The 11107-nt window shown below is 42.2% G+C and overlaps 1 protein-coding gene across 6 annotated transcripts in view; it reads left to right on the forward strand.

Annotated features, from left to right (window-relative positions):
- LOC113014246 (teashirt homolog 1-like) overlaps positions 1-10718 on the forward strand; it is a 170583-nt gene extending 159865 nt beyond the window's left edge. For all 6 annotated transcript variants that reach the window (XM_026155649.1, XM_026155648.1, XM_026155650.1 and 3 more), the window contains one exon: positions 6136-10718. In XM_026155649.1, the coding sequence (XP_026011434.1) occupies positions 6136-9485 (3350 nt within the window). In that variant the 3' untranslated portion in view covers positions 9486-10718. The remainder of the gene's footprint in view (positions 1-6135) is intronic.
- Positions 10719-11107: the final 389 nt, after the last annotated feature.

An 11107-nucleotide genomic window follows, 5' to 3' on the forward strand; every position in this document is an offset into this window, starting at 1 on the left:
TAAGACAATACAGGTATTTTCATTTTCACGAGGTTACAATTTAAAATGAAGCTTGTTTATGTGAAGAGAATAAAAATGGCAGAGGGGAAAAAAACGGTAGAGGAATTGATAATGTTTTCTCAAAAAGAGTCTGTTTAGCAAACGGCATCTGTCTGATACAGCCTACATTAAAACGGTTCTTGGCATACGTGGAGTAAATCTCACTCACATCATCTTTAATTAGCATTAGTAATGCTTTATCCGTACTTTGCCTGAAAACAAACCAGATGGTTCGAAATGTGTATGTAGCACCGGAGCAGTGTTCGATGGTTAGGTGTGTGTAGGGTTTGGAGGGAGGGGGTTGGCAGAAAACTTGAGCACAGAGGGCTTTAATCTGTGGCGGCAATGATCTAATGGCTGTTGTTTCCTCTTAGAACAAGCAGGCACTGACAGTCCGAGGAAAAGGTGATTTATAGACCACAGTCGGTGTCGCGGCACGTCAAAAAACTGGCTCTCGGAAAAGCTGAACAAATAAGGAGCACAAAATGAAAACAAAGACGGGTGTAGAAATTCAAGAAAACTGGCAATGTTGTTCTTCACATTTGTTTCTTTTTTTTTTTTTCTTTTAATCCATCACTGATCTATTATGTCAAATGAGTAAAACTCTAGTTAAAAGGCACTGGCTATGATTTAAAAAGGCTTTTAGCATCGTGAGTAACTGCAAACTGTTTGGAAAGGGTTAGGTTCATCATGCAGGGTCAGGCAGCCGTCTTATCAGTCGACTAGTCATGCTGCAGAAGTGGCGACCCCCCCAAAAACATCCATAACTGCAAGAAGAGCGCAGACACCTGCAACAGATGGTCTGGCCCCTGTAGAAGCTGATCTCAACATCACTGTGTTGGTCTCAGATTACATTAAGAGAAACAGAAGACAGAAGCTCGCCTGTATCTACAGAAGCAAAGTGGCAAGTTCTTTGTGATCCTGGGTTCAGCATACCCTGAAAACCAAGCACTGATTTAATTTAGTTATTACCTTTTTTGGGAAAGTTAGTGGCCAAGAAAAATACGCGGGGCATCATTTTTGAAAGCATCCATTCAGGCTTAAATCTTTTGAGACATGTGAAAGCCAAGCCAGAAGTGTTCATTTATTTTTTCAGGACTGTAGCTCATCTGATATTGCTGTGGCTGACAACCACAACAATTGCCGTTTGCCCATACGGCCATCAGCGTGAAGAGCAGACCGGATGGGTTGCTTTGTTTTCCCCAACCAGCAGAGCTGTGGAAGCTGAGAAGGTGGATTTGTACAACACATGAGCTATTAGAAGCCCCTGAGCTATTGTGCCATATGGTGGACTATTCTATGTGGGTTAGGGGAGGGTGGAACCGAGGGGTGCTGTTAGGTAAGCTTTTTACGTGCCTGGCCGAGGAAGCTGTGGGTTATATTACAGCTCGCGCCTGGACCTGGTGTCACGAACTGGCTGTAATGTCAAACATGCCCTTGAGTTTAACCCAGTGAAGTTTCCTTTATCACATGTACAAAGGAGATATAATAATCAGAGAGAAACAGGTTACTACGCAGAAAGTTAATGTAGTGACGATCAACTCGTTTTTGGGTTCCACCTTTTTGTGAAAATTGTATAAAGAAATTTAAGTACGTTGACAGAAACCAAGTTGGGCTGAGAGAGACTTTTGGTCTGTGCGAGTTTACCACAGCATTGTCCGCAGGCTAGTCCACAGAGAGTGTCAGGTCCTATGAAACCACAGCGGCAGCTACCCCAGACAGAAAAAAAATCTCAGGAATGAACAAGGATGGGAGAGAGCCGAGAGAGAGACAGAGATTGCCTGACATACTAAGCATTACCATAATTGGCTTTTCTACATGATAGGACAGAGGAAATAATAATGTCATTTTATTTACAGCCTTCTCTCTGCTGAAACACGCACACACTCATGCACAACGTACAGGTCAATGACACACACTGATCAGGCCTGTCCAAAGCCATCAGAGGTGAGTGGCAGGGAATGGAGGGGCCGGTGACAAAGCGAAACGGGAGAGAGAAATAAGACTGCCACGCCAGAGCTCCTGTTTTGAAGGGCCGCTAGACGCTGTGAGGGAGCCTCGGCGGCCGCCCTGCTGCGGGTGCAGCACTCCGCCACGTAGGGTAAATCAGGAGGCTGAAAGCTGGCGGAATTGGACATTAGCACTGCAAATGAGAGCCGGGATTGCCCTCTTCTCTGAGACAACATGAATAAATGAAGAAGGTTTAAAGGGAAAGTGTGTGCAGCGTGTGTTGTGTGTATGTACAACTGACTGAGGAGGGAAAGAAGAGCTACGCTGGCTGTGGCAGTGTTGTGTCGCACTCAAGTTACTTAACAGCCGGTTAGGGAGTTAGTTTTATTATAGATTGATAGAAAGATAAAAAGATGTTTTTAAACTATGAGGTTAAGTTAAAGAAGAGTAAAAAGTAAGACTACGTTAAGTGTAATATCAAAATTGTTTAACTTTTAGCATGAAGCTTCTTTAGCCATAGCTGTAATGCTTATGTGTGCACAGTCTTGGGTTTTAGATATATTTGAGTGATGTATCCAAACATGGCAACGGTCACCAAAACTATACTTAAGTGTTTATTCAGCCTTGTTATAACTTTGTGTTTCAAACTTGCATTAAAAAATATGAGGTTTTTCAATTGTGGACCTCACACGAGCGTATTGGCTTTAGGCAGGCATGTAGTTTTGGCAGAGGAGTGCAGGTTTGCATTGTGTGTGTGTGTGTGTGTTTGTGAGACTGGGGGATGTCCTACTGTGGTGTCACCTGTCTACAGCAGGAAATCCTGGACTTCGGGCACAACAATAGTGACAGGCTCCTCTCCAGACACAGATGGCTTCGCTTTCCCCCCACTAGCCACATTGCATCTCTGCTTGCACCTGACACACTGTGACACTTGTGACACACACAAACACGCGTGCACACATAAAACTGATCAGCCACACCTAGCTTAGGCAAACACGCACACACAATGACAGAAATGGCAGAAGCTGATTTCTCACACCTCTCTCACCTATCTGCTTTGCTGTTAACTTGTTTCGCTGTCATTTTTTTCCCCTGTCAGATATGCACACGCATAAATGCACGTACACATACACACACACAAACACACAAACCTCTTGTTCGCTGGCCTAAACACATCTTTTTTTTTTCTCCTCTCTTTTCAAAACTTCCCCTCTTTTCCCTATCCTCACTGACAGCACAAAGTGGGCTTACGTTTTTGACTGACAACCACAACAGACACTCCCCCCCCCCCCCCCTTCCCCTCCCCTCCCCCCCACCCCCCCGTTTTAATCCCCTCCCTATCCCTCTCTCCCTCCCTCCCTCCCCGTTTCCTCTTTTGTTCTGAGTGACGCTCGAAAGCCGCCATGTCAGCATCTTTTCCATCTCTGATTGCCTTATTAGCCGGCGGTGGCACCCGCAGCTTTACTGACACAGATGGTGAAGGAGCAGGCTTGAGCAAAGGGGGGGGAGAAAAAAAATGGCTGACTTGTGTTTGTTGTTGTTACTTTCCCCTCCCACCTCTTCTCAGGCTTGTTTGTGTGGACACTGACACCTCAGGCTGACACTGACACACTCCTGACACTGATGCCTGTCAAGGCAACATACGGAGGATAGCAGGGAAAGGGAAGAATTTAGTGGTGGTGTGCCTTCTATGTGTGTGTGTGTGTGTGTGTGTGTACTGCTGTCAGGTTTCTCTCACTTGGTCTGCTGATTTGTCTTTAACTACTTTCACAACTTTGAATGGGTTCACTTTTGCATTTATTTCAATGCAGCAGGCTGCAGCTTGTTAGGGAGAAAAGGAAGAGTTCAAAGAAGTCTGTGCAGCTGCTTTGGGAAAATGTTTAATTCTTCTTTTAGTGATTAAATGAAAAAAATACTTCAGTATATCCTGTGGACAATTAAGAGCACACAGTTGGGAGCAAGAGGAAGAATGTATTTTGATCATGCACTGTTTCTCACACACACACACACACACCGGGCAGCTGTAGGACCTCCAGCTTTTCCCAGGCAGCAGTAACTGGCACCTCACAAACATCAGGTATTATGTCCATTCCGATTATGGGATAGAGAGCTACACGCTGTTTGAAGCTGACAGCACATCTGCCTCCTCACTGGAGACTGATTCTGGCATCTCAGACAAGCATCTTACGAGGGATGGATTGGAAAAGGTGCCTTAGCATATTTAACCCTAGATTCTTCCCTGCCTCGGTGTAATGTTCCCCTTTTAATCTACCTCCCTGTTTTTCCTTATTATTTTTTTAGACAAAGACAATAAAAAGTGAATTTTAATTCACATATCACTTTTTTCCCTCCAAGCTGAGTTATGGGCAGTTATTTGGCGGGAGAAGGCAGCCATTTCCATTGATACTATAATTTTTTCTTTCCTCTTTTAAAATGGCACACTTGATGCTGTGAGTACTCAGGGAGCACAGGCAGTAACAACACGGCTTGTCATGTCCACTGGCCATTTCCTAGCATCACGCTGTGAGGACTTCCACAGCCGATGCCAAGTTGACTTCAGCCAACCATGGCTTGGCAAGGCTGATGCAGCTGGCATTTTACTCCACTATCTCTTACTTGTGAATCCATAGTATGTGCGGCATGTTGGAAGAACTGAACAAATTAAAGTCAGGAATAGATCTGTGGTTGCTGAACAGCAACAAAATAGACAATGAAGACTATGTTGCTGTGGGCTTTGTGCTGTTTGGCATCTAAATTAAGTGGATAAGCTGTAATATTTGCACGAATGCTGTAATGTTTTTTAAAAAGAACTTCTAAATGAACATTCACTAAAAAGTCATTTATCTATCTTAGTTTATTTTCCCTGTTTTGTTTTGTTTTAAACTTGAATATGTCAGACTCTCTCCATTCATTGGATTACTGTGGTTTTGTAATTATGGAAATAGATCATTTCCATAATTCATTGTCATTGTAGCAAATAAATGATGGACCAGGTTGTTCCCCTACTCGTGTGACTGCACTGACCTGGAGTATTCCCCTCTCAAACGGAGAGGTTTACTGGAAAAGGATCAAAAATAATTTGTTGTGGACTTTTATAAATAAAAATCAGATCAAAACATTGGAAATATTGGAATTTCTGATTGTTTTTGATTGCATCGTTGCTTGGCTGTTTTTATGCACAGTCGAGATTCTCCGCCTCTTTGCTCAGTTTTTCCCTCACATATTTTCTTTTAACCGTGCTAGACTAACTTTGGTGCACACCCTGTTTTGATTCGCTCTCTAAAATAAGTGATATTGGCTCCTTTCCCCACCCTCTTTAAGCAAGCTTTCTTATTATTGGCTGCCACTCACAAACAGAAGTGTATATATATGTATTTATATAGTGCCAAATCACAAGAGTCACCTCAAGGTTCTATGTTACTATGACTCGGTACTATTACTCAAAATCAACTGTGTGGCTGAGATGACCTTATTAGGGATACACCCCCTTTTTGATGTCATGCAGAGCTAGGAGTATAAAAGCTGTCTGCAGCAGAGCATTTAAAGCCCTCTGAAGCTTCAGCTCTCAGGTGTTACTTCTTATTATATGCACCTCGTCATTGTAAACTTTGTTCATGTTTGGTATGATTAGCCACCATTGTTCCAGTGTGTGTTTATGTAAGACATATAATAAAGAAAAGAACAGAATACTTTAAATCTTAAACTGTGAGGCCTTGCACACTTTTTCCTTTCGTTTGTTATATGATTAGCAAAAGCGTGTCTTTTCCATTGTGGAGTACTACCACAGAATATATATAATCTTCTCTGCCTAATTCAATTTCTTTTCTATGCTTTTTGCTTTTTTTAAACTTGGTGGATAAATTTCTTGAGTCATGTCTGCTCCTTGCCCAAGATAGGTTGTAGTGTTCAACAGTTCCATTTGGCAGTGCAGTGAAGAGGACTATCTGTCATTGTCAAGACATGGATGTTTGCCACTTTATTATATCTTTGTCCTCTACAGGGACTATTGACAAAAATCTCTTAAGGATTATTGCATTCACCACCTGCATATAGGGAGGGCCAGAGGTGTATTCTTGTGTTCAAGTGTATTGATTTGCTAAGACATTTGTATCTAATCTCGGTTTTCCTCCTTGCTTTGTTTTCCAGCTTATGGACCTGAAGATGAATTCAAGGGTGGCAAAGCCGATGAAGAGGAACATCTTCTGGATGATGGCCTTTCCCTGGATGGTCAAGATGCAGACTATTTTTTCAATGATGAGGAAGACGCAAGAGATCGTTATAGCTGCCAGAACTCTCCACTCAGCAATGGCACTAACCCAGATGCTGGGTATGCTTCTCCCCTCAGCACTACCAGTGATCAGCTGGTGGACCTTAAGACTACCCCCTCCTTAGGTGATCCGGACAGGGTGGAGGAGAAGCTGGGGGAAGGTAGTGAATCCATCAATGGCCTTTCACTACAGGACAGTCTGGAAAAGATGAAAGCCGTCTATGCAAACCTGATCTCGGATGCCTCTTGGTCCAATGTTGCTCTGGACATGCTTAAAAATAAACAAGGAAACAGTATTTCAGCAAGCAATGGCAGTGGGAGCAATCACAAAGGGAGCAATGGATTCCTGAACAGTCATAGCCCGGGAAATGTCCATGTAAAGAACAGATGTAGCAGTAACAACACTTCAGTAACAACAAATATTACCACCAGCAGTACCAGTGCAAGAACAGTGTCGAGTAACGGCAACAGTGGCATCAGTGTAAGCTCTGGCAGTACAGGAGTAGCATATGATTGGCATCAAGCAGCCTTGGCTAAAACTTTGCAGTATAATCCGTATCAACTCCTTCCTGAGCCCAGCCTTTTCAGCACCGTGCAGCTTTATAGGCAAAACAACAAGCTGTATGGCCCAGTGTTTACTGGAGCTAGCAAGTTTAGGTGTAAGGACTGTAGTGCTGCCTATGATACTTTGGTAGGCCTAACTGTACATATGAACGAGACTGGCCACTACCGAGATGACAACAAAGATGCAGAGGATGATCGAAGCAAGAAGTGGTCCAAGCCACGAAAACGTTCCTTGCTGGAGATGGAAGGCAAAGAAGATGCCCAGAAAGTTCTGAAATGCATGTACTGTGGCCACTCTTTTGAATCACTGCAAGACCTTAGTGTTCACATGATCAAAACAAAACACTATCAAAAAGTGCCTCTAAAAGAACCAATGCCAGCCCTCACCTCAAAACTGGTCCCCCCAACCAAAAAAAGAGCGTTTCAAGACTTGATGTCGCCGAGCTCACCAGAGTCCGTCTCATCTGGCATACACCTGGGAGAATCTCCAAAAGACCAAAAACTGGCCAATCCTTATGTCACTCCTAATAATCGATACGGTTACCAAAATGGTGCTAGTTATACTTGGCAGTTTGAGGCACGAAAGGCACAAATTCTCAAATGCATGGAATGTGGCAGTTCGCATGACACCTTGCAACAACTGACAGCCCACATGATGGTCACGGGACACTTTCTTAAAGTCACAAATACAGCATCTAAAAAGGGGAAGCAGCTAGTTTTTGATCCTGTGATTGAAGAGAAAATACAGTCGATTCCCTTGCCTCCCACTACCACACGGCTCCCGCCGCCCAATGGTAAGCCACACCCTGACTCCCCATTGCAGCCCTCCAGCCCTGAGGAGAAACACGAAGAAAAGAAAGATGAAGATACAGAGGACGAGAAAACTGAAGTTAGGGAACCAGAGAGACAAATAAAAGAAGAAAAAGAAGACCTCCCTGAAAAAACAGACAAACCTGAAAGGGCCAGGTCATACCAGTACCTTACAGAAGAAGATTTAGAAGAAACACCTAAAGGTGGGCTGGACATCCTGAAGTCTTTAGAGAACACAGTTTCAAGTGCTATCAGTAAGGCCCAAACAGGTACACCAACCTGGGGTGGATACCCCAGCATTCACGCTGCCTATCAGCTCCATGGATCTCTGAAGCCTTTGCCCTCATGTGCACAGGTTCAACCTTTGTTCAGTAGCACTAGTTTGAAGGTAATGTCCTCTGAGTTAGGCTCTCTGATCCATTCCCCAAATAGCCCCTCTCCACCCCCAAGTCACAAGAGCAATGTGCTGGCCATGGAAGAGCTAGTGGAAAAAGTTACAGGGAAAAGCTTAGTGAAGAATGAGAAAGAGGAAAAACCTGTAGAGAATAAGTGTAGATCTGCAAAGTCACCAGTGCTAAATCCTAAGGACAAACAGGCTTCACCATATCCTGAAAACCTCTCAAAGATACTGAAGGACAGTGAATTGGAGGATCGGAATGAGCTAAAGGGCAAAGAAAGAGAGCAAACAGAGAGTAAAATAAATATAAAAATAAAAACTGAAGCGGATTTGCCCAAAAAGACAGTAAGCAATGGCTGCAGTAACCTGAGCATCATCACTGATCATTCACCAGAACAATCCCTTGTTAACCCTCTTAGTGCTTTGCAGTCCGTCATGAACAACCACTTGGGGAAAGCGGCAAAAGTGTCCACACCCTTTGTAGACCCATTTGCAATGCTTTATAAGATCAACAACTCTGCCCAGATTAAGCAAACAGATCCTATGAGTCACTACCACAATGATGACGACGTCAATGATGATCAGCCCATCGACTTGACAAAATCCAAAAACAGCAATGGAAGCACAGCTAAGGGGACTCTTGCGACACCTAACAGCAATGTAAACAACACCAGGCCGGTCTTCAAAGATTTCTCTCAGACATCATCGCCACCTCTAAGAGAAAATGCTTTGATGGACATTTCAGACATGGTGAAAAATCTGACGGGTCGTTTAACACCAAAGTCTACAACCCCATCTTCCATCTCAGATAAATCCGATATCGATGGCTGTACTTTGGAGGATGGCATGGAAGAGCTATCTCCCATTCAAAGACGGAAAGGCAGACAGTCAAACTGGAATCCCCAACACCTCCTGATTCTTCAGGCCCAGTTTGCCTCCAGTCTTAGAGAAACCCCGGAAGGAAAGTTTGTAATTAGTGACTTAGGACCCCAGGAACGGGTCCACATCTGTAAATTCACTGGTCTCTCAATGACTACTATCTCACATTGGCTGGCCAATGTAAAATACCAGTTAAAGCGGACAGGGGGAACAAAGTTCCTAAAAAACATGGACTCTGGCCAGCCTCTGTTTTTGTGCAGTGACTGTGCTTCCCAATTCAGGACTCCTTCGTCCTATATTCACCATTTGGAGTCCCACCTTGGTTTTACCCTAAAAGACCTTTCGAAGCTCTCCATAGACTTAATAGAGCAGCAGGCTGTCAGCAGAATAGAGGACAAGACTTTTAGTTCACCTGGACTCACAGAAGAGGACACTGCCTCAATATATCAGTGCAAACTTTGCAATCGGACATTTGTGAGCAAACATGCAATCAAATTGCATCTTTGCAAAACACACGGAAAATCACCAGAGGCTCATCTCATCTTCGTGAAAGAGCTGGAAAAGTTCGATAAACAATGAAGTCAAATAAAGCCGATAGCATGATAGATAACTGTTGCACTATGACTCTAAGCTACAATCTGTCGTAACAGATAGTGCCAAAGCTGTATTTTTACAACACATGAAAATCGCAGGAGCTTTAATACCGCACACGGTAATTTTTCAGCTAATAAAACATGGCAGGAGCCTGCACTACAGAGGCTCTAGGCCATACAGTAAACAGTGAATTTTTTGGGTGACAAATTAAAGTAGCAATGGCACTACATAGTCACTGACAGATTGTTGCTTTCCTAATGCACTGCATCTTATCTGAGCCTTTAAAAATGGTCCACCTGTTGTTTTACAACTAAACCATGCTCTTATTTCGATCACTGTTTCAGAATCATTTTCTAAGATAAATATATTTCAACACGACTTGCATATTATTTATGAGACAGTTTGTGCATGTTTTCATGTAAACCAGTGAGTGTATTATGTCTTATGAAAATTTCAGTCATGACAACAAAACTGAAATACCCGTTTAGCAAATTTTGGATACAGCTGTTTATGTAAAGGTATATTGGGAAAGAATAAGAGTGTTTTAAAATGTTAAGGTGATTTCAGCACTTTAAGTGTCAACTGATGAAGAATTGTACGAGTAAAAAGGACAACACATTACTCTTTTTAGTTTTTATGCCCTCGACAAACATTTTGGGGAGCTGATCATAAAATTGTTCGGTTTGCCATCAAATCACAGTAAGTTTTGCAAAATATTTAGGATATTTGTTTATCTAGTAAAATATCATTTCCTGGTTGTTTCAACGTGTACAGTATTTGCTTTTGAAGGCTACCAATTTTATCATTGTGAAGCTACAGTTGTAAAGTTAATGAAGTTTAAAACTTACTGTATAAATAATCAGCAAGTATGTATACATGTATGTCAGCATATCTTGCTCTTTAAAGTTCTGCATTATTTGTACTGTGTGCATTTTTACAATGTTATTTTCTACACAAATGTGAGGGAGGGAGGCTGTATAAAGCTACAGGATCGTGTTGGACCACGACGTCCTTTTTTCAGTAACCAGTAAGTCCCTAGGTGTGGTCTACATAACGTGACAGAACTTACTGGCATCTGTTCTGATGCTTGGAAATGTATATAACATTTAAAAAAAACATTCTTCAGTGACTAATTTCCAGGTTTTGTCATCAACCCAGTTATTCAGAATGGCATTCTTTTATTCTCAGTTGTAAAATAAATTCCATGTCCTGGAATAAGATGCAGTGTTGTCTGAGTGATTTTCAGAAGAGTATAACACAGATAAACATGACTCTACAAACATTTTTTCACTATTTTTGCTGAACTTATACATTGAAGTTCCATCAATTTAATTTTTAAACCTAATATGCTCATCAAAACACATCCGTGTTTGTCCAGGGAATTTCGAGCAGGACAAAATCCAAATAAGACCTTTGTTATCCCATATGGAAAAGAAATAGTAAAAACTTATATGATTTACTCATGAAAGTGGCCACTTTCTCATTACTTTCATATATTGTTTTAGTAAGTATCCAAAACAAACAAGTTTCATTATATAATTTTTCAAGGGATCTTATATGTGTTTTCACTCTTGTATGCTTTTCATACAAATTTCACACAAGACAGA

This window comes from Astatotilapia calliptera, chromosome 22 (genome assembly GCF_900246225.1).
Source record: "Astatotilapia calliptera chromosome 22, fAstCal1.2, whole genome shotgun sequence".
Taxonomy (NCBI): Eukaryota; Metazoa; Chordata; class Actinopteri; order Cichliformes; family Cichlidae; genus Astatotilapia; species Astatotilapia calliptera.